At 43.7% G+C, this 24,337-nt stretch overlaps 1 protein-coding gene across 1 annotated transcript in view; it reads right to left on the bottom strand.

Annotated features, from left to right (window-relative positions):
* HEATR9 (HEAT repeat containing 9) overlaps nt 1-24,337 on the bottom strand; it is a 46,596-nt gene that overhangs the window by 11,675 nt on the left and 10,584 nt on the right. Inside the window, exons 6-11 of the mRNA XM_054976302.1 lie at nt 22,190-22,246; nt 20,876-20,936; nt 10,421-10,554; nt 10,085-10,270; nt 5,053-5,145; nt 2,393-2,512 (exon numbers count right to left, since the gene is read on the bottom strand). Coding sequence (XP_054832277.1) covers nt 2,393-2,512; nt 5,053-5,145; nt 10,085-10,270; nt 10,421-10,554; nt 20,876-20,936; nt 22,190-22,246 — 651 coding nt within the window. The remainder of the gene's footprint in view (nt 1-2,392; nt 2,513-5,052; nt 5,146-10,084; nt 10,271-10,420; nt 10,555-20,875; nt 20,937-22,189; nt 22,247-24,337) is intronic.

The raw sequence follows: 24,337 nt of genomic DNA, 5'->3' as shown, positions 1-24,337 counted from the left end.
AGAAACAGTCCACAATGAAAACTTTACACAGGGCTTTTAAAACTTCACATGGCTTTAAATGACTAGGGCGTAAATGGACGTTAATAATCTATTTAAAGGCCATTTTCACATGCGCCCCGGAAGATCGTGCAAACTCATGCATAAGAGCATCTTCCGAGCACAATCTCCCGACACGATCCTCTTTAATGACCTGATGACATCAGAAAAAGGGCCATTAAACAGGATCATTCCAGGAAATTGCGCTAGGAAGACGCTTTTATGCCGTGAGTTTCGCACGATCTTCCGGGTGCATGGCCATGTGAAAATGGCCATTGTATTCCAACTGTCTGTCAATGCTCTTTAAAACAGAAATGACTACAGCAGCAGGGCCAGAAGCAAGGTGCCAATTTTCACCAAGCCAGGTTTCTTTACCTAGACACATGTTGAATGGGTAGAAATGCCCTGAAAAAGAGCACAAGACTTCACAAGAGGTCACCCCTATAAAAGTTCCCTGAGCTGTACTCAGCCCTTTGGCTTAAGCCCCAGGAGGGTTCCTGATTGCAGGGCTTTTTAAACAGGTAAATTTAGAACTGCACACTGATAGGATATTGCAATTTGTGCACATAGCACACTCCATTACAACCTATCTTTGCCTCCTTTTGCTAGGGCTGCTAACAGGCCCAGAGAAAAAGATTCTGTCCCTTTAACAGAGCTTGAACACGTAGAAATGATCAGCTGAAGTTTCTCATGGTTTGGAGATAAATGGCGTAACCTGTTAAATAATATCTCATTAAAATCTCCATTAAAGAAACAGGACATTTTTCTTCAGGCCTGCAGACAACTATATTTGGTCACATTTTATGACATTTAAAAAGCAATCCCAGCCTAGCCTTCCCAGCATCCTGCTCAGCTATATTCAATAGGGCTTATTGCCAGGAACTTGTTCTAAGAATTGTGCTAAAAGAAGGCTAAAAAGAGTGGGAGAACATTCTTAAAACTGGGAACTTGATCAATATGACATACATTTTTGAATTACATAAATGTTCTTTTGTAACGGTATCCCCCCGCCCCCACCCCAGAACAGCTATTTTGTATCTGGTTGCCTTGCCTGTTTGTTGCTGCCTGTGTCACAATTATAAAAGTTGCCCTGAGCAGAGATGTCATTTCCCCCCACAGCAGGTTCTTGCGCTTTTTACAGGCAGAAATTTAGCAAATGAAGGCGTTTCAGGGAAACCTTCACCTAAAGGCACAGGAGTTCCGCCAGGGAGAAAGCTACATTGATACCAGCCCCATCTTGCTGCATGCTCCTCATGTTCTCTTTGTTCAGATTTCTCCAGATTCTCTATTTTTGCCTCCATCTGATTTTGAGCATGCAACAGCCCAGCAGGGCATTCCTAAGAACACTTTCCTGGAAGTAAGCCCCATTGAGGAGACCTGAAAAGGAGTCTGAGTAGACCTAATTCAGATTGCTCTCTCAAGCACAAATGCAGCATACTGAATGTTAAGCTAGCTGTGTGAATAGCTCCTCCATGTTTCAGGGAGATCTTAAGCATAGCTCCTCTTTTTCAGGGCATGGTTAAATCCATTCAAACTATACAGGAGGCCACCCACTCAAATAGCTCACCACCTGGAGTGGACACATCTATCACTAGCCATTCGTTTACATAGTCGCGATAGAGGGCTTTTTTTCAGCTGGAACACAGTGGAACGGAGTTCCGGAACCTCTTGAAAATGGTCACATGGCTGGTGGCCCCGCCCCCTGATCTCCAGACAGGGGGGAGTTTAGATTGCCCTCCGCACCGCTGAGGGGCAATCTAAACTCCCCTCTGTCTGGAGATCAGGGGGCGGGGCCACCGGCCATGTGACCATTTTCTCCAAGGGCAACCCACTGAGTTCCCCCACCTCTTTTCCCAGAAAAAAAGCCCTGGAAATAGCCACCCAATTTCAAACTGGCATGGTAGCTTATTGCCCTTGCTTTATGTAATTTGTAAACTCCTTGGACAAAATCTGGTTTTCAAAAAGGCTGTTAATGAGAGGCCAGCTGCAATAATATCCTTCCTTTTAGGCATGAGGTTTATATCCTTTCAGCGTCTTCCTAGCAAAGACATAGCATTGGATCCAGACAATATCCCACTGACTGAAGAGGGAGGAGGTGATCTCACCTGAATCTTTCCTCACTATAGTTCCCAAATATTATTAATTTATTTCAAACATTATAAGGCTGCATTGCCACTCAAATAGGGCTGAAGGTCCTCCAACCCTCCAGCACGGCTTTTTCAGGGGATACAGAAGGTTGCTTAGGGAACAGAAAAGTAAGAAAAGATCAACTTCAATCAGCAGAATGTCAGTATGATGTTATACCTAGCGAAATGCAAGTATCAGAGCAATGGCTCCTACAAGCTTTTAACCTCACCAAAAGTGGTTCCTCATACAACTTTTCCAGAAGCACGTTAAAAACACGATCCTCCAGGTGTGCCTGTTGGATTGTTTCCAGCCCTATGGTAGTCAAGAGTTTGGCAGAGTCCGCACGATGCTGGGTGGAAAGAGGCAACAAGAAGAGAGCATGGACTAACAAAGCTCATTCTTCTAGTACTGCAACACTACCCTCCCTCTAGCCCACTCGTCCCCAAAAAGGTGGCATCAAGCTGTTGCCTTCTTACTCCTGTCACCTATTCCTGTCACCTCTGTCACTTCTTAAGCTGCACCCACAAGGGGTACTCCACACAGAGGTACAAAAGGGTGCCCCCATGGTGGAAGCAGGAACAAGAAGCAGGGAGGCAGGTGAGAACGGCCTCTGTGTGGCCCCATTTCTGCACTGATCATGTCTATCTCCTTCCCTTTGCAATTTGTTGTATTTGCAGAGAATCACGAAGACTACAATAGCTGGGGGGCCCTGCCTTCCAGCCCCCCATTTCTTCCATCACAGCTAATCCACAGTAAAAGTGACACCATGACTTAACTGTGAACCACCTCCCCACAAAAGGCCCATGAAAGAGCTACAAGGAAGAAGAGAAATGGAGCTTCTCTTTGCCCCCTTCCCTGATTAGCTGCAGGCTGAACTTCCATGTAGAGGCTGGAAGCCATCCTGCCATCTCTGGAGCAAAGGACATTTTTCCTTTGTTCCATCTTTAAGGGAACGCCCAGTAGCCGCACAAGTTGTTCTTGGAATGAGAATATCATGTGGAGGCTCCCAGGCACACAAGGGAACCCAACGTGGGCCATTTTCATACGCCTGTAAGCCTCCAGAAAATCATGTCAAACTCACGGTATGATGGCATCTTCATAGCACGATTTCTCGTCATGATCCCATTTAATGGTGCAATGACATCAGAAACTGCACCATTAAATGGGATCATGACAGGAAATCGCGCTATGAAGACGCCATCGTGCCATGAGTTTTGTGCGATTTTCTGAAGGTTTACAGACGCATGAAAATGGCCCTAGTGAATAGGAAAAAAAACAGGGATAAGTAGTCCTTTTGCAAGAGTACAACACACAATGCAACCTGATCCTGTCCATATTTTCTCTGAAGTGGCTACAACACACGGTCAGATAGAATGGTTTAGAAACATAGCTGTGAAAAGGAAGATCTTGTAGGTGAACCATTTCTAAGCTATGTTTCTAAACCATTCTATCTGCCACTACAGCAACATTTTTGTATACGTGGCCAAGGAAAGATAGAGGACCTCATACACTATTTATTATTGTGGCCATTATATAGGGATCCAAGAACTAAATTTCTATCCAAGTTGTTACAGCCCTTTTCTGAATTTCAGATTGTGTCAATGCTTGCTTTCTGCTTTCTGACCCCAATAAATTTTCTGTTTGCTGCTTCTGTTTGTGAAATCTGACACAGATTTTGTACAGGCAATCAACTGACCTGACTGCTATCTTTTAACTAGCAGACAGACATGTTTTTCTGACTCCAAATTTATAATCCATTCTAATTCTGAATATTTTATTTATATTTTGTAAATATTTTTTATATTTTGTAATATATTATTTCTGTTTCTTTTATACTATGTAACCTATAGTTAGAAATGTACATTTGCATTAATAATATTTGACATCAAACTGAAGACCCCCCCCCAGCTTCAATTCAATTGAAGAGCACCAGCAACAAGACTTCTGATATCAAGTGTCAAGGTAGATGCAGCAGCACCCCTGGCCAAGCAATATCTCCTGTTTTTTACAATCGGATGTGCTGCAGATGTTCAGTAGTGAGAAACATACATTGTACACATTTTTGGTGTACTCTTTTTATTTCAGATGTTCAAGGGCTGAGCACTAAAGTTCTAGGAATAAGTCCTGAACAATGAATAACCCTGCATTCATACTTGGAAGGGAATCTAACTCAGCTCAATGGGACTTACTTCTGAGTGAACATTGTTCAGGGCTTTTTTTCTGGGAAAAGAGGTGTGGATATCTCTATTATCACACGCGTGTGCGCAAAGCGCGTTGTGTGTCACCGGAAAAACACAACAACATCACTTCCAGGAAGTGACCTCGCTTCTGAGAAGTGACCTCACTTCCCAGAAGCAACGTCATCGCGCAGGGCACAGCCACCCCCCAGAGTGCTCCCTCAATGTGATGTCATCATGGGCGCGCGCAAAAGCTGGCCCGATTGCTGTGGCAGGCAGCTGGGACAGCGCGCAGGTGGCCTCCCAGCTCTCCCACTTGGTTGCCCTGCGCCACCCCAGATGCCTGCCCGTGGCTGCTGCACCCGGCTGGGGGCATGTGCTGACGGCGGCGGCAGCACGGGGTGGGAGGACTGGGAGCAGTGCCCCCTCCGGCACCCCGCACCAACCACCTATCTGGCCTCAATGGGCGTGCCGTCCCTGGATAGGTGGTGTATTGTAACTGCCCTAAACCTGTAACAGGGAGATTTGTGGTGGGTGGCAGTGTGTAAGGAGGTCACAACAACCAAATCCAAATGGTGAAGAAATCTGGGGAACAGCAAGGAAAATTCCAAGTGCAGTCCCATAGACCAAAAACAAAAAAGAAAGAATAGGAAAGAAATACACTCAGGAATGAGAGACTGGCTTGATATGCCATAGAACAAAGCCCACTTACTTTGTATACGGGGGAACATCGAAGCTGCTCAAGAACTGTGTGGATGATAACAGCATCCACAATGTTCATGTGATGTACCAACATGACCAAAGCCTGCCCGAAGTTGATATGCATGGAGGGAGCACAAATTTAATAGAAAAAATGGGTTATTTGGGTTGCCCCAATCAAACGGTATACAAATGGAATACAAAGAATCTCTTGACATCTAATCCCATCCCTAAACTGAAGCAGAATTATCTGTGCCTAAAATCGGCCCTCACAGATTTTTATCCAATTGGTCCTTATACACTTGAAGAAAAAAGAGATTTTAAAACTTCTTTGAGCATTTTTCCCATTGTCAAACTATTTTCATCCGGAAAATCATTTAAAATTAATTGGGAGCCTGTCTTTCTAATATTTAACTCCTGTTGGCTTGATCCTAAATATGTGTCTTCAAAAACTTTTTACTCCTCTTTTCTAAAAAGCCAATTTTCTGAGCAAGTGTCTTATGGAAAAACAGTTGAGAGCGTGCAAACAATCAGAAACTAAAGAAAATCTGGAACAAATGCCCTGGGTGGAAGACCTCTCCTTGCCTACAGACAGCCCCCCAACCTTAAACGACTTCTCACCTACAACCATGAACCGGCTAGCAGAGGCACCAGCACAGGTACCAGACCCTGCAACAGACCCAGATGCCAGCTCTGCCCTCATATCTACCCAGGAAATACAATTACACGACCCAATGGGGTCAATTACACTATCTCTGGCTCTTACGGCTGCTCATCCTCCAACGTGATATATGCCCTCATGTACCAACAATGTCCATCTGCTCTGTACATTGGACAAACCAGCCAACCTCTGCGCAGAAGAATAAATGGACACAAATCTTACATTAAAAATGGCAATATCCAGAAACCAGTGGGAGAACACTTCAATCTATCAGGACATTCCATCAAGGACTTAAAGGTCATTGTAGTTCAACAGAAACCTTTCAAAAACAGAATCCAACGGGAAGCTGCTGAATTGGAATTCATATGTAAATTTGACTCAGTCAGGCTTGGATTGAATAGGGACTATGAATGGCTATCTCATTATCAGAAGCAACTGATTTCATTATCAGAAACAAACTGATCCCATTATCAGAAGCTACTGATTGCATCTACTCCCCCCCTCCACCTATATATCTGACCAGTTTCTTCTTATCCTCCATGCATCTGACGAAGAGAACTGTGATTCTCAAAAGCTTATGCTACAGTAAAGTTCGTTAGTCTTAAAGGTGCTACTGGACTCTCTTCTATTTTGCTACGACAGTCTAACACGGCTAACCCCTCTGGACCTGGAACAAATGTGTAATCAAAGGGTTGTATCTGATCAGCTTTTCTGCTAATAAAAAGAAGGGGTTGCCACCCACCACTAAAAAAGTCTATGCTGGATATCATGGGACCTGCATATACAAAAGCCATTGGGGCTAGGGACTGTAGAGAGGAAGGAAATTGGCTGAGGTTGGATGAAAAAGCTGGCTGGATCCAACCCAGAAGCTGGCCTCCTGCACTCTGTATAGCTTTCTGTCCTCCACTCATGGTACCTTCTTTTCCCACCCGCAGCTCATCTCCCTTTGTTGTCTTTTGCTAATCACAATAGTATACTCATACTTCTGAAAACACTGCAGCCCAAATAAATAATACAGATTAAGTGGATTCATGTACAATTTCATGATTTGCATAATTGATACAGGGTGCAGAATTTGGATTTGCACAACCTATTTTAATCATAGGCAGTAACTGCAATAAATCATTTATCCTTTACATCTTACATTCTGAACTTTTTGTCTTTTACCGATTTTTAATTCTTCCCAAGGTGGTCTGGCAGCTGATTAAACTGGTGTGCTTAATACCATTTCCATACCAAAGTCTTACAAATGTCACAATTTCCTCTCAAAATGGCTGCAGTAAAGGGCAGGGAGGAAAGCCATATGCATGTGTCATGCCTCAGGTGGGGTGAACCACCTTACACAGCCACCACGCTAGGATTTAGGGTCCCTTGGGAAGGCCCAGAGTACCCTCCCAACCCTTCTGACCTCTGTAGCTTGGCCAATAAACAGGACCCAGCAGAGTAAACAAAAGGATTTATTTATAAGGTCAGTTAATAGCAAACAAAGAAGCAAGTAAGGTGCCTTAGCAACAATAGATGGGTGCAGTGCCAGATCCAGGGTTGCCCACGCCCAGGGCAACCCTTGGCTGACTGCCTCGCTTGTGCGCACAGCGCGCGCACTCCCCGCACTGTGTGATGACGTCACTTTGGTGACGTCATCACGCAGGGTGGACGGAAGCAGCGTGCGGGGCTAAGAAACCGCCCGCCCATTCGCCTCCCCACAGGTGAATGATGCGGGGGGCCTCACAGACCCCCGCGCTGCTTTCGCCTGTTCCGCAGGACAGGGGGCAGCCAGCTTGCCGCGCACCCCCTGCCCTCCAGGGCAGGCGAAAGCAGTGCGAGAGGCTGCGAGGCCGCCCGCACCATTCGCCTCCCTGCAGGAGAGGACAGGGGGCAGCCGGCTTGCCAGGCACCCCCTGCCCTCCAGGGCAGGCAAAAGCACATAGGCTTTTGCCTTCCCAGACTTATATAGCACTACCCCCTGTGTTCTGATTGGCCAAAAAGGGCGCCAAAACGGCCCAGGGGCTCCTGGGAATTGTAGGCAGGCCTACTCCCACTACTAACAGGCTTCTGAAGCCTTGCTAGGCCTTCCTGGCACAGCCAGATCATGACAGCATGCGTTGTAGATGAAATCTCCCACCTAAACATACTGACATGGCCCCAAAGATATTTATATTTGAGCAGGGATCAGAGGGCAAGGAAAAAGGTAGTGAGAGGAAGGAGTAAAACAACAACAATAACGCACTCGACTTTCCAGTTATCTTTTGCTCCAAGACCAACGCAACAGGTTTGGGAGGGACAAGAAATTACTCCCAATATGGATTAAGGAACTGAAGTATATGAGAGGATTTTTTCCCCACCAGTTCAGTTAAAGAGTCAATGACTCTGTCAGGATTTGAATGAAGCTTGTCAAAGCCCAATATTCAAGGCCAGTCCTTGAGCCAAGCCTCCCAAGTGACTGCTTGAGGTATCACAATTAGGAAGGTACAGATACACTGACAAGGCTTGGCTTGTTCCCAACTATCAGGGCACAGGAGGCTGCCCTGCCCCTGAAAGGTAAAGCAGCTACTCAGCTGTTTCATCCTTTAACCCAGTGTTTCCCAACTTGTGGGTTGCAAAGCCTCTGAAAGTGAGTTGCAGGCCAGCCATCTGTAGAGGCCAGTCTTGCCTTTTGTATCCTTCTCTTTCTCTCCTCTTCCTCCTTGCCAACTCACATCCCTCCCCCTTGAGACAATAACAAGGAGACAACAATGGAGAGGGGAGCAGCCTGGAAACTAGTAACTTGCCTGTAGTAGCTGGAAGAGGGCAGGCAGAGTGGATGGGAGCCATTCAGCATATGGGCATGCATGGGCTCTGTCTTGGTGAGCAGCCCAGTCTCTTGCCCAGGACTATACAGTGTCTCTCCCTCTACCTGCTGTGGGAATCAGGGACCAAGAAACTCTCATCATCACCAAACAGTCTACTGTGTCATGTTCTGAACCCTGACTGATGAGTATGCAGAGGCAAAGAGATTTCAAGTTGGTTGTTGTGGATTTTCCAGGCTGTATCACCGTGGTCTTGGCATTGTAGTTCCTGACATTTCGCCAGCAGCTGTGACTGGCATCTTCAGAGGTGTAGCAACCTCCTCAGGATACAGTGAAGCATTAGCATTCCACACCCTGGGAAACTCTTACAGGATGACGCAACCCAAACCCACCTTCCTGAGTAGATATAAATTACCTGCTAACATCTTCTCCACAGTTTGACACTGAGAGATCTCTGTCTTTCGGTGCTACACCTCTGAAGATGCCAGTCACAGCTGCTGGCAAAACATCAGGAACTACAATGCCAAGACCACAGCGATACAGCCCGGAAAATCCACAACAACCATCGTTCTCCGGCCGTGAAATCCTTCGACAAGATTTCAAGTTCTCTGTAATCAGGTGTATTGAAACACTGAGATGTTTCCCAGTTGACCTTAGGATTCTGTATCCTTAATGACCTTGCCCAGGAACAATTTAGGCCATGAATCAGTGATATATTGGTTGCTTTCTATGCCAAAAGTCCTGGTATCAATTTTTTTCCTTTTGTCTGCTCCCAACCAGAGTAGACAATACTGAGCTAGATGAACCAATGGTCTAACTTGGTATGGCAGCTTCATATATGATTGGTGCAAAATTCCCCACAAGCATAATAAAAAAAATAATGGAAAACTATCCAAAGCAGACTGAAGAAGTTTCCTAGCTGCAGAACTCAGTCACCTAGGAGTAGTAATATGAGTGAGAACAGGATCAGGGCTTCCAGTCACCCTTGGATGGAGGCACAGAATAAACCTGTAGTACTACTTTTTAAAAAGAGAGCGAGAGAGCGTGTTTAGCACACCATTTTATGGATCGAATTCTCAGCATCTAAGCTTTGCTCCTGGCTTCCTTGTCTAGCCTTGCACCTGCTTCTACCTGACAAGACTTGCTTAGCCCATTATCTGACAGATTCCCTGGACCTTACTAAATTCTTTGCCTACTAGATTGCCAGTCCTGTCAATCTCCCAACAACCTATCCAAGGAAACTCCTGTGGTTTCTGGAACGGGCATCTGTGGGTTACATCTTAAAGCCTGGATAATGTTTCGTTCATTTCTTGGATATGATGCACAATCCCATTTTTGTATATGGCAGATATATCCCGTCTAAGTACCGTTACCGGCAAAGGAACGACCGTGGGGAAAATGAAGCAAAATGGGAAGCAGGAAGAAAAAGCAATGGTTGCAACTTCATCCTTGTCTCACTGGTGGAAAGAAGGCAGGGCATTCTTGGTTCTCCAGTTCCTCCTCCTCCTTCATAGACAAATAACTGTGTGGACCTCATAGGCATATATGGAATATAAAAGTGCAACATAAAAAACCCCAAACCTATGCAGCGTCCCTACCTCCATTTTCTTCTTCCAGTCCTTCTGGGTCAGACACCGAAACATTATCATTTGGGCATCTGAACTGGATCTATCCAGGTATCCCAAGCAAATGGCTGCATTGAAAGATACATTGTCCGTGGGCTCCTGCAATTTCACCAACCGTTGGAGATTCCGAGTCAGACTGGACTGGGCACCTATGCAATGCTGTTAAGAAAAGAGCGGATGCTTCAGAAACGGCCCTGCTTGAGGGCTGTTTGCATGGGATTACTGTGTCGACCAGAAAGGGAAGGAGACCGGCAAAGCGCATGTCCCCCAGTAGCAGAGCTTCAGTATTTTGCTTATCTGAGTTCTTACCTCATATTTAGGCAATATTGACCATGCATGCAGAGACACTTTCAGGGCAGACAAGACATCTTCTCTCCGGTTCAGGCTCACATCCTTCAAGTGTCTAATTAGTATTTTCATTACAGAGGTCTCCTCCAGGCAACCTGTGCCAGAGAATCAAGAGGTCACAGTTCAAAGCAAAAGTCTCAGGAAGTTCAGGGAGAATCAAGGGGGAAACACACAAACTGTTCATCAACAAGCAAGCAGTCCAGGGACAATTTACAGAAATCTTATAGATGGGGAGTATATAAAACCCTCGATGACAACAGCTACATAGATATACCAGGCTCAAGCCTTCCTGCCTGCCTGGAAGCTAAAATCTGCTTTCCAATTGCAATTGTTTCAAGGACGGCTGCCTTAATGCTGGTGAATAAAAGGGCAGTCTACTTGCTTATTGTTACAGCATGCCATTGCTTTAGATATTCCTGGATAAGTGTTGGCGGGTTGCATAGCAATAAGATATAAGTTTGCAGAGTTACAAAGTTTGATAATAGCTCGATGGAGATAAGTAGACAGACTTCTGTGATTCTAGCTCTATAAAAATTCTTTACTACATAATAGGGTAAAAAGGGTACATTTGGTAGGAAAAACAACAAACAGTTACTGACTACATCTTGATAGTCTCAACTAGGTACTAGAGAGAGAAAAGCTTAGACTGCATAGTCTAGTGAAGTAGTAGAAGTGTACTGTAGTAGCAGACGACTGAACAAAGAGCAATAAAACCTTAGTATATGTTGCTAGCTAATTGCCCCCCCCCAAAAAAACTGGCTTATCCAATAGACAATCCTAGATTCTCTCATTAAGACTAAAGACACCCACTTTCTCTGGCGGGAACTTCTCTCGAAGCCTAAGTGGTCCTATACTAACTAGCTATCTGACTAAACAAACAGAATAACAATTTAACTCTTTCATGACTGAGCGTAGGACACTTGCAAAAATTCCAGCAATAAGCCCTGCTGTTCCCATGAAGCCCTTCCTACAAACATTAGATTTCAAACCTTGAAACATAATAAAACTCAGAAATCTAAAGCTTCTTCTCATATACATTTACTCAGAAGCCAGTTCTACTAAGGTCAGTGCTAAGATTGCAACCTTGATGTCAATCTGAAGTCCTTCAGGAAATATACACCTTGAACTCCCTCCTTGAGAGTTTAAACATTTTGCCCTGACAACCAGAGTAATTGAAACATCCCAACCTGACCACCTCACCTTGGTCTCTTCCTGAATATCAGCCAGTGAGGATCCAAGAACCTTTCATGATGGGTTCCATCAGACAGTCTTATACAGAAATCTGTCTTGGCTACTTTGCCACAATAGAGACATTCACTATAGGCAGCTAGCAAGGATTTTTTTCTGGGAAAAGAGGTGGTGGAACTCAGTGGGTTGCCCTCAGAGAAAATGGTCACATGGCTGGTGGCCCCGCCCCCTGATCTCCAGACAGAGGGGAGTTTAGATTGCCCTCTGCACCGCTCCAGCGGCGCAGAGGGCAATCTAAACTCCCCCCTGTCTGGAGATCAGGGGGCGGGGCCACTAGCCATGTGACCATTTTCAAGAGGTTCCGGAACTCCGTTCCACCGTGTTCCAGCTGAAAAAAAGCCCTGGCAGCTAGGAAAGAAAAGAACCCATCCAATTACAAGAGTGCCAAGAACTGCTGTACATGACTGCTGTGGATCACCTTTTCATGTAAGAGATTCTCCTCTTAGCTTCTAGAAAATAAGATCCAGCAACATGATGCAAGCGTTTCCTTTCTTACACTGACATCCTCATTGGTGTTCGGTGTTCTCCAGTGGCCACTGGGTGGAATATGCACATGAACTTCCACAATATGTGTTAAGTGAAGACTGGAAGGGGAGGAGGGGCTTAAAGATTGTGGCTGTGAGTAGGTTTGCAAAGCATAGATGGAGTCAAAGAAAATAAGTTTTTTAAAAAAAAAAATCCTGCCCTAGCAGTTGAGAACTGAAGAAGCAATGAAGATCGGCCATACAGAAGAAAAGAAGCAAAGAAAAAAAAACAGCCATACCAATCATTCCTTCTCTCTGAAAAACTGTTCCCTCTGAACAAGAGAGGAAAACCCCTTTTTAATACTGCCGTTTTTGTGTAGCTGCCCTCTGTATTGGCCTGGAGAGCGCCCTTAGAGTTGACTTATGGCGACCCCTGGTGGGGTTTACATGGCAAGAGACTAACAGAGGAGTTTCCTGCCTCTTCAGCCCTGGCCTTTGTTAGTGGTCTCCCATCCAATTACTAACCAAGGCCGACCCTGCTTAGCTTCTGAGATCAGGCCCACCTGAGCAATCCAGGTCAGGGTAGGAACAAATCCTTCTTCACAGAAAGTACAGGAAAAGAGTTTGGGGCAGGCACTTGTTCCAAGCACGTTCCTTCCAGTCTTCACTGCTTCTAGACACAGCAGGTGGGACTTCTTAGTCCTTCCTTCATGTTTCTAAACTCAGCAGAGGAAGGCTGGCTTAAGTGTGGCCACCTATTCAAAGTGCTGCTGCTTAAGAAGAGGAAAGGTTGCCAGCCTCCAGGTGATGGCTGGTGATCTCCTGGAATGACAACTGATCTCCAGCCAACAGGGATCACTTCCCCTGGAGAAAATGGCTGCTTTGGAGGGTGGAGTCTCTGGCATTAAAGCTTGCTGAGGCCCCTCCCCTCCCCAAACCCCACCCTCTCCAGGCTCCACCGCTCAAATATTCAGGAATTTCCCAACCCAGAGCTGGCAACCCTAGTAAACACTGTCAGTGAAAAAATAAGGCAAACTACAACCTTCCTTGTAAATGGAAACCAGTGCATGACCTGATTTAACAAGTCACAGCTAGTTAGAGAAATTAGTCTCTTTCCACTGTTGGCTGATTGCACAACAAAAAGGAGACCACACCCCTTCACAATTCAATACCTCCCGGTCTTCTTTCACTTACAATAACTGCCCTTCCTGCTCAATGCTCACATATTCAGTCGAAAGGAGTTCAGTAGCACCTTTAAGACTAACCAACTTTACTGTAGCATGCTGTAGCCTTCTTTACCCTCCACGCATCTGACGAAGAGAACTGTGGTTCTCGAAAGCTTATGCTACCGTAAAGTTGGTTAGTCTTTAAAGGTGCTACTGAACTCGTTTCGATTTTGCTACTACAGACTAACACGGCTAACTCCTCTGGATCTATGACACATATTCAGTGTAATAGATCAATTTAGAAATTTCCAATATACTGGAACAGTAAAATTAAGAACATTCCTGCTGGATCAGACCTGTAGTCCAATGGCCAAGCAAATACTCCTGGAAGGCTTGTAATCAGGACTTTCCTTAGTGTTATTTTACAATAATAAGGACCAGGGCTCATTTTGAAGGGGAACGCACCGGAAGGCACTTCCGGCAGTTCCCCAAAGAGGTCACATGTCAGGTGGCCCCGCCCACCTGACTCTCGGCCATTTTGGGCCTGTTACAGCCTGGATGGGTGGGGGGATCACTCTCCCGCTCAGCAGCAGCCCGATCCTGACCATTTGGGGCCCAATTTCAGCCCTGAATGGCCAGGATTGGGTCCAAAACTGCCAGGATAGGTGATGTCAGGGGGTGTGGCATATGTAAATCAGTTATGCTAATGAGTTATGATAATGAGTTCCTCCAGTTCTTTTTCTACGAAATGACCCCTGATAAGGACACTGTTTATGATTGGAGGCTTTCTAAGAGTTCTGTGGCGGTTAGCAAAGTTGCTTCAGAACCAACCACACTTTATGAAACATCAAGTTCAGTATCCATGGTTTTGTGGGAAGACAGTATGTCCATCAATTCAGTAGCCTCAATATCAGACTTGATCCCCTAAGATATAGCACATAATGGCATGTTAGAAGGTGGAGATGTCATTAAGTGCGAAGGGTGAAAAATAACACAGCAGCAGTTCTGAGAAGTTGACAGTTCTTCAAGTAGATAACTCTCAGTAAAGATTAGTCTATTATTCTCTATTAATATTTTATTGAAGATTTTGCATATTTCAAAACCTATATTTAGATCATGAACTCGCTCAGAGCTATGCAATTTTTAAAAGGAGGCTGGTGCTTTCTCAGAGCCACAACTTAGCAAACTTTCTTGAGAAGCAGAATGGCCTGTCTGTCAGGGCCACATGAGCCACACCGCCATAGTCGCGTTGGCTCATAGTTCAGAAGGACAAGCTGCAACAATACACAAGCTGTGATTCGGATTTGCATAGCATGTCCTTGGTGGGGGAAAGTTTCTTCAAGTTGTAGCCGACTTATGGTGACCCCTGCTTGGGTTTTGTCCTTGGATTGTGCTAAACAGCTTATCTGTGTATTCCTATTTGTCTGTGGTTAACTAGGATGAGTCATATTAAATCATGTTGAATGAGGTTGTATGAGAGAATGTTAATTGCACAAAGGTACTGCATGACAGAGCACTCTTTGTTTTATATCATACCAGCAATAAGCAAGAATTAAAATGGTAGCATTTGATGGTGAGCTCATTAAACCTCAAAGTTCATAGTTCCATCTGGAGCCAGGCACCTATAGTTATTTGAGATATTTAGCATATTTGCAGAGAAGGAGGGGCGTCTTTTTAAAAAAACTGATAGAAAAACAGTAAGGCTTGCCAATAACATTTTCCGAAACTATCAGCTTTTCCATAATGTTACCACACTCTTATTGGCCCTCCTCACTGGCTGTGTGTTTATGTGTGTGTATGTTTATATGTGTTTTGTTAAAAAGTTGTATTTAGACATACATTTTAAACTTTATTTTAATGTTATAATATCTGTTGTTCACTGCCTTGGGGACCCTATTTAAGTAGAAAGTAGAGGTGGACACAGACCGGAAAACCGACCAAAATTTAACATGGACCAGGCCAGTTCGGTGTTCGCAAACCAGTAGGTCATGGGACGCCCATTTTTCATGGACTCCACGAACCTTTTGCTGGTCTGTGGTCTGTTAAAGCCTGGCAAGTGGCACCAGGAGCGCTTTAACATTTAAATCCCCCCTGCTCCAGCTGATTGGCAGGGCCCACCAGTCAGCTGGAGCAAGGGGGTTAAAGTGCTCTCAGCACCAGCCTGGACCAACGAACCTGACTGTTCGTGAACTGGCACTGGACCATGAAAAGTTCGTGATCTGTGAAACACCATGGATCACGGACCCACAGCCCATGGGTTTTTCCCAGTCCGTGCCCACCTCTAGTAGAAAGGCAGCACATAAATATTACAAACAAACAAACAAATGTTATAGTTGTATCAGTGTTATGCAGAAGGGGAATACATTCATAATACTATGTTATGGCTCAAAAAAGAACTCTCAAGCTTTGGTTGATGTATACATAATACAGCACCCTCAGTCCACATAGCTTGGTCTTCTCAATGACTGAATGGGAAACCTTCTGGAGAAAACAATATCTAAGCTGCCTGAAGTTCCATAAAGGAGAAAGGTAGGTAGAAATGCAATAAAAATAGAATACGATAAACTTATAAAAGGTGGGGAAGGAAGAAGATAGCCAAGAGAGAAGATGAGCGTTGTGAGTTATCAGGAAGGAATTACCAACAGTGTCTTCAGCAAGGTAGGTCCAAATAGAATGTGTACTTATTTATTTACATTGCTGATATGCTACTTTTCTGAAATGTCATTCCAAGCATATCAATAGACAAATGATTAAAGAAAGGTAATATAAAATTATATTGTCAAAGGCTTTCACAGTTGGAGAACGTTAGTTGTTGTAGATTTTCCGAGCTGTATGGCTGTGGTCTTGGCATTGTAGTTCCTGACATTTCGCCAGCAGCTGCGACTGGCATCTACAGAGGTGTAGCACTGAAAGACAGAGATCTCTCAGTGTCAATGTGTGGAGAAGATGTTAGCAAGTAATTGATATCTACTCAGGAAGGTGGGTTTGGGCTGAGTCATCCTGTAAGAGTTTCCCAGGGTGTGGAATGCTAATGGGGGGAAACTTCATTGTATCCTGAGGAGGTTCTTTTGCACATGGATTGGTGGTTGATACGCTAATCTTATCTGCAGGGCTATTGTAAGATGTAGAGAATTTTGTTAGTCTGGTGTTTTTCAGGACTGGAAACCATGCCCGATTCATTCTTAAACTCTCTTCTTTCCTGTTGAAATATGTGCTTATGCTTATGAATTTCAATGGCTTCCCTGTGCAATCTGACAAAGTAGTTGGATGTGTTGTCCAGTATTTTGGAGTCCTGGAATAAGATACTGTGTCCTGTTTGAGTTAGGCTACGTTCAGCCACTGCTGATTTTTCAGGTTGGCCAAGTCTGTAGGCATCTGAGGCATAATAAAAATATAAGTAGACCGTGCAAGACGGATATGTGAACCGCACTTTCTCAACAAGGAAACTAATCATCTAAACCACGCACTTCAAGCAAATGGCTACTCCAGAAATGAAATCAGAAGTGTGATTAAACCAAGGATAAATCTTACAGGATGACTCAGCCCAAACCCACCTTCTTGAGTAGATCTAAATTAGCTGCTAACATCTTCTCCACACATTGACACTGAGAGATCTCTGGTTTTTTGGTGCTACACCTCGGAAGATGCCAGTCATAGCTGCTGGCGAAACATCAGGAACTACAATGCCAAGACCACGGCCATATGGCCTGGAAAATCTACAACAACTAATATAAAATTGCCTGGATGAACCCCACAGCCCTTGATGGAAAGGTCACCAGGGCAGTTTTGTATTATAATGAGGTGGCCTGGTGTATGATTGGGTATGATATCTGAATACAAAATATGCACCTGCTGTTCCAGTGTGGTATGCATGTGTGTCTTTTTCAAATTCTCTCTCTTTCAAATGCATGTCATTAGAGGTGGCCAGTTATTTCCCAGTTGTCACACAAAAGGGCCAAGCAGACAGCATGCTCCTGTTACTTTGTACGAATGATGCACAAAGCTTTTTAGAATGATTTTTTTAAATGGAGTCAAATGATACAATTGAGATAATGGCAAGTCAAGGCTGCTCTAGAGACAAAAAGCAAAGCCCATGAAATGCAGCAGTCATTTAGAAGGTAATTAATTCCTGATGTGTTCCTCAGGTAGCTAACTCCTCTGACATCTCTTCCTACTAAGACAGATATAGAAAAGCTGTATCTCCAACATGCCAGTCACTTTTATCCTCTTCTATATATGTTTTACCAGAAGTAGATATGATGTGTATTTAGCTCATTACTGAACAAATTCTTCTTCTGATAAAAAACAGTGACACATATAGAAAAGTAACTCGTTAAATTAACTATTATACCTTATCAGCTTTCTTTTTGAATGTTACTAGCTACTGCTAGGCCTCCCACCCCTGGGCTCTAGCCTCCCTCTGCTGCTCAGTGGAGCAGCAGGAACAAAACGAGGGGTTTCTTTGTTTTCAAAACAGTTTTCCACCTGTGCCACATCCAATGTTGTATATCTCATCCAGTACCCCTGTTCCCTATTGTATATAGGCTGTACTTCCCGCCCGGTCCGTCTCAGGATCCAGGAAAATCTCTCGAAAATAAGAACACATAGCCTAGAGGCTCCTCTTGTTCAGCATTTTTTAGTCCATCACCGGAATGAAAGGGAATTAGTATTTTCAGTGTTAGAAGTTGTATCGAAACCCGGGCATGCCAACAGACTTTTGTTACAAGCTGAGGCACATTGGATATTCTGCCTCCAGACCGTGTCCCCCAGCGGACTCAATCATGAACTAGATTATTCCCCTTTTTTATAAAAAAAATTAATGAATTTTTTAATGAATTTTTTAATGAAATTTCATGAAATTGGTTAAATATAGCTTATGTTATATATGCCCTGTAGGACTTATTGAGTCAATTCAAACATCCCTGTGAGGTAGGACAACGTTTAATGTACGAGAACTCTAAATCACTGGGAGAGACTCTTTTATTAAAGGTGTATTTATCTATATTAATTGTAAGAGTTTTTTGTACCTGCATTTTAACTGCTCCAATGTGAATTATATTTATTATTCTAATGTGATTCTATTTATTACTATATTACTATATTTATTATACTAGATTACGAAATATCCAACGAACAGCTGTTCGTGGGGGTGTTCATACTTACATTTGTGTTGTACAATCATGAAATTGGAATGTTGTTTGTAAGTATTTATAAGTATTTACTGGAATGTTGGCTATAAGCGCCTATTAGGTCTATATACCAGTTTTCAAATTATATTTACAGCTTCTATGTAACCTAATTACCCTTGGAGTTTCTAGTAAAGTGATTTGCGGGGGCACTTGTTTGCTACGTATACATATTGTTGTGTGTAAGTAGTTGTGACCCGAGAGGTGGTGCTATGTCGCAGCTGGCTATAGAAATTTGAATTCGGGTGGTTAGAGCTCATCCCGATGCAACTGATATTGCTCCACGATAGATAATGCAAGTGAATATTATGGGCAATAATTGTAAGTATGTTATTTTGGCATGTAAATGTTAGTATACTTTTGGTGTTGATTTTGATATGTGGGTTTACGGCATTGCGGTTTATTATAGGTGTAATGGCCTGAGGAAAGAGACAAGCCTGACATGAGTGCAAAGAAGCCGGCGAGGCTCGTCGCCTTCTCCTTACGGGGTTGCAGCATTCCTAATCTGAGTCTAGCAACTCAGATCTTGACAGCTTGCTCGCAGACGCCAGCCTGAATATAGGGCGGCTTTCCGTCTACATCAAACTGCTTTTGAACTGTCCTTGAATCTTTGTAATTTTTTGTGGGGACTATATAAGTCCAAGAATTGTCATTGTTACTACACCAATTGTGGTCTGAATGGTAATATACCCTGTGTTGATATACTATGCCCAGTAGCATTTCTTGGTGTGCTTCCTTGAGCCTCGGGCTCTCCTATGATCTGACATCTGTTGGAGGAAGTGGTTCCCTATTTTTTGTCTTGGTACATAACTAGATACAACAGGTAGAACATAACCTGCAACTCTCACCATGCCCCCCCCCTCCAAGAACTCCCAGGGAATTGCCAGCAGTTGGCTGGAAATGGTAACTACTGCTGTGCCTCCCCCCCCCCCCAATTTAATGGATATTGCTTCAAAAGTGGACACTCTCATACAGATAATATATATGAAGCTTTATCCAGTCGGACATTGGTCTATGTAGATCAGTGCTGTCCAGTCTGGCTGGCAGTGGCACTTCAGGGTCTCGGGAAGAGAAAAGTCTTTCTCAACACCTTCTGCTTGAAATCTTTTCAATTAGAGATGGCAAGGGATGATTCTGAGATCTTCCTTCATGGAAAGTATGTGCACTATTTATCTATTTATCATCTGCTTTTCTTGCTGAGACCCAAAGCAAATTACACAATTTAAAACAATGCAACAGGAGCCAGTACGATAATACAACAAACAGTGCAATAAACCCTGATTACAGAATGAAGGCATTAACTAGAAAATTGTATGGTACATACAATGAATCTGAATTAGAAAAGTGAAGAGCAATGCAACAAAACCTCTATACTGTATGCAAGGAGCAATTCAATGAAAACTGGCACTACAAGGGAACTAGGGGGGACTAAAGTGAGCAAGTAACCAGCATCAAAAGGCTAGTAGCATCATATACCAAGGTCCAGACACATTTACAGTACCAAAAAAGGCAAATTCAATCCTGGGTTGTATCAAAGGGGCCATAGCGTCGAAATCGCAGGAGGTCATAGCCCCTCTCTATATTGCCTTGGTCAGGCCACACCTGGAGTATTGTGTGCAGTTCTGGAGGCCTCACTTCAAAAAGGATGTGGACAAAATCGAGAGGGTGCAGAGGAGAGCGACAAGAATGATCAGGGGTCGGGAGACTGAGCCCTACGAGGAAAGGCTGAGGGCCTTGGGAATGTTTAGTTTGGAGAAGAGGAGATTGAGGGGGGACATGATTGCTCTCTTTAAATATTTGAAAGGCTGTCATTTGGAGGAGGGCAAGGAGCTGTTCCAGTTGGCAGCAGAGGGTAGGACGCGAAGCAATGGGCTAAAACTACATGCACAAAGGTACCGGCTGGATATTAGGAAAAACTTTTTCACGGTCAGAGTAGTTCAAAAGTGGAATCAGCTGCCTAGGGAGTTGGTGAACTCCCCCGCACTGGCAGTTTGCAAGAAGAGGCTGGATGAATACTGGTCAGAGATGCTTTAGGCTGATCCTGCACTGGGCAGGGGGTTGGACTAGATGGTCTGTATGGCCCCTTCCAACTCTATGATTCTATGATTCTATGATCCTAACAAGAGTTGCATACTTCTAAGTCCATTGAAATCCATGCTTGGCTAATTTACTATTTTTTTTTTAAAGCAACTATAGTATTTTTGCCTCTGAAGGCAAGGACTGCAAGAACAAGTAGAGAAATTCCTACCACTGAAATCATCTATCGTCCACAATGCCAGTGGGTCTCATGCCCATTTTAAGTACCTTGCTGCTGGTATTCCTGTAAGTGATCTGAGTAAGATAGTGACTCACCCAACAAAGCCAGGGACCGAGCTATTTCATACTTCAAGGGCAGACTTTCACATTCTTGAAGCTAAGAGAGAATAAGCACACATCATAGGCTAATTGGGAAGAGCATACCTGCAGAAATATCTACGATACATTCCTAGTAACAGAAGGATTCCAGATGCCATCTGGTCCAACACTAAAATCAAATAGTGGAACTATCCATTCATCACCCATAAGCAATAGCAGGTGCCATAAGTACAAAGGGGGTGCACAGCAGGAAAGGGCAGGCAGAGCAAATAGCCATACATGATTCAAGCGACATGCTGTAAGAGAAAGCATGCCTCACAGAGTATTCCGCTCACTTTACACGGAAGGAAAATCTTTTGGTATGATCCCAAATCTGTGCAACATCCATCCACCCTCTTTTTGATCTTTGTCTGTTATAATCTGTGTCTTTAATTATCACCAAATCAATTAATTACAGATTTCTAAGGGACGTGAAGACAGTTTTCTGAAGTTCAGGGATTTTTGGCTTCTTTATTCATGTTGTCAAATACTTTGATAGTAGCAAAACATCATCATGAGTTTTGTAGATTTATGTAAGCCATCATGAAAAGTGGGACAGAATTTTTTTTTTTAAAAAGAAGCCATTCTCATATATTTTTTCAGGGTAAGCTATCATAGATAGTCATAGTCTTTAAGCTATGCAAAACATGAGCGGAATAAATATTCACACTTTTAAATGGGCCTTGGTATGAAAGAACCATGGTGCAGGATTGGTTTGATACAAAAATTGGTTTGATACAAAATATGGAAAATAAAGATAATGAAAGATACTAGACGTTAATTTCCATAGCCCAGGACAGACTAAAATACTTCCTGGAAGGACATATACAGGATTTAACTAAAGCCACAATCTCTTATTCCCATTTAATATACATCAGTATATTATAAAAAAACAAAATGGGCTGTCCCTAATCTTATTTCTCTTACAGGCACAGCCATTACCATCATCTAAAAGTGATGACTAACTCAATATTTAAGCTGACCCATATCTTCCTCTCCAGCAACATCCATTAAACAAAATGTGTGATGTGATATAATCACATCCAGAGTTTCTCCAGCCCTGCAAGTGGCAATTAATGAATTAGGATTGTGATAGGGAAACACTAAATGTGACAACATCCAATGATTGATGCATGCCTTTTCCTAAGTGTTACCAAGGGAAAACGTGCAGGTCAGCAACAACCACGCATCCCCCATAACATCTGCTTAGCCTCTGAAAACTTTCTAAATGCATATCACAAGAGAACAGAAGTCCACAGGGGCTGTACTCACTGTATTATAAAGTGCAGAGACAATGTGTTCTTCGGCAACTCCAAGATGACCAAGAGCCTAGAGTGACCAGCCAAGACAATCATGAAAATCAGAACAATTAATAGCCCAGTTTCTACAGGCATTCAGCTCAGCTGAGAGCAAAAGAAAGAAACTGCAGACAGATGTGAAAAAATATAACCATTTACAGAACTGGTTTCTAGACAGAGCGTCTGGCATGCATTTTAACAGCTATTCAGCATTCAGAATCATCACTTCTATGAACTGTGCAGTGCCTCCCCTCCCCCACACAGACACACTGTGTTTGCATACAGCTGTAACCTGCCAGGAACTGTGTGAGAGTAAAGTGTTGTCTACGGCTGACAATGCCCAGGCAGGCCTGGAGATCTGGAATTAGAGGGGATCTCCACACAACAGAGATCAGTTCCCCTTTAAAAAATTTGCTGCCTTGGAGGGTGGACTCTATGGCATTATACCCCATTGAGGCCAGATCTCCAGGAATTTCCCAACCCAGAGTTGGCAACTGTAGAAATAGCATAGGTTATTAAGCCACGTGATCATGTTGCTTGAGTGTGTATGAGGTCAAATCTGGCATCTAGGTTTGTGGCAGGGTCCTGTGCTTGAGTTTGTGCCTCTGTTGAGTGGTCCACGGTTGCAAGTGAGAAGTTGTTTTAGGTTAGGAGGTTGTCCATAAGCAAGGAAAGGCCTGTGAGAGAAAAGTACCACCCAAGGTGGCCTGCAGGTCAGTGATGATGCAATGATCTGGTTTAAGTCGGAAATGCAGAGCCAAGCTACAAGTGACAAACGACACTTGAACGGCAAGTGAACAGACTCACGTGTATTCCTCCCTGTTCACTTGCGCTATATTTGATCATGTAGGGCCAAACTACAAGTGATGAATGGCACAGGTTGGACACTTGCCAGCTTCCCTCAAGTTTTGATGGGAAATGTAGGCAGCTTGGCGGAATGTTGGACAAGTGACAGTTGAAAAGTCCATTGGACAGCAGTCGGAGAGCCAAGCTGAAAGACCAGGATGCCTACATTTCCCATCAAAACTTGAGGGAAGCTGACAAGTGTCCAACCTGTGTCATTCGTCACTTGTAGCTTGGTCCTCAGAAAAAGCTGACGGAATAATTTATTGCCTTCATCTTAAACAGATTCTGTGCTGCCTTCTTTCTTCTTCTCTGAGCTGACCATTTGGAGATATGAGAATGAATAAATCAGACATAATCTGTGTTCCATCATCTATTCCTTTACAGCAAAGTCTCTATGGTAACTTTCACTCCCTGGACTTTAGAATGGAAGGAGGCATGGCAACCTAATGATTTTCTTGACGTCCTTGCTGAAAATCTGGAATAACATTCTTATTTGAATGTGAGCTATGACTCACGAAAGCTCATACCCTACCACAAATGTTGTTAGTCTTATAAGTGCTACTGGACTCTTATTCTTATTTGGTTTTATTTATATCTCATGCAAGTTCTGCTTCCTGTATGATTACTTCTGCAATCATCGTCATCCCATCTGCTGCTGTTTCACAAGTGGGCAAAAAATTAGAGGAGTATTGCAGTAAGTCTACGGCACAAAGGGAAACCCCACCACAATAAGACTGAATGTCTAATGATAATATAACATACTTTATGTCAGAATATAAGTGCTCAATGAAAAGTGCAAAATTCACAATATACTATTGGTTATATCCATTCTAGATGTAACAGCAATAAAATACCAAATAGTTCATTGTATCTGTTTTAAATGTGACAACCAGGGCTCATTTCGAGAGGGAATGCACAGGAACGCAGTTCCAGCAGTTCCCCAAAGAGGTCACATGTCAGGTGCCCCACCCGACTCTTGGCCATTTTGGGCCTGTTTCGGCCTGGATTGGGGCTGAAACGGCCCGGATCGGGCCTCTGACGAGTGGTAGATTACTCTCCCGCTCATCAGTGGCCTGATCCTGACCATTTTGGGCCCCTTTTCGGCCATTTTCAGCCCTTATTTGCCATTTGGGGCCTAATTTCAGCCCTGAATGGCCAGGATTGGGTCCAAAACAGCTAGAATAGGTGATGTCAGCGGGTGTGGCATATGCGAATCAGTTATACTAATGACACACTTCTGGCGATGGCAAGAGGTGTGGCATATGCTAATGAGTTA

This window comes from Eublepharis macularius, chromosome 4, assembly GCF_028583425.1.
Source record: "Eublepharis macularius isolate TG4126 chromosome 4, MPM_Emac_v1.0, whole genome shotgun sequence".
Classification (NCBI taxonomy): Eukaryota; Metazoa; Chordata; class Lepidosauria; order Squamata; family Eublepharidae; genus Eublepharis; species Eublepharis macularius.
This window is presented reverse-complemented; position numbering and strand designations above follow the sequence as displayed.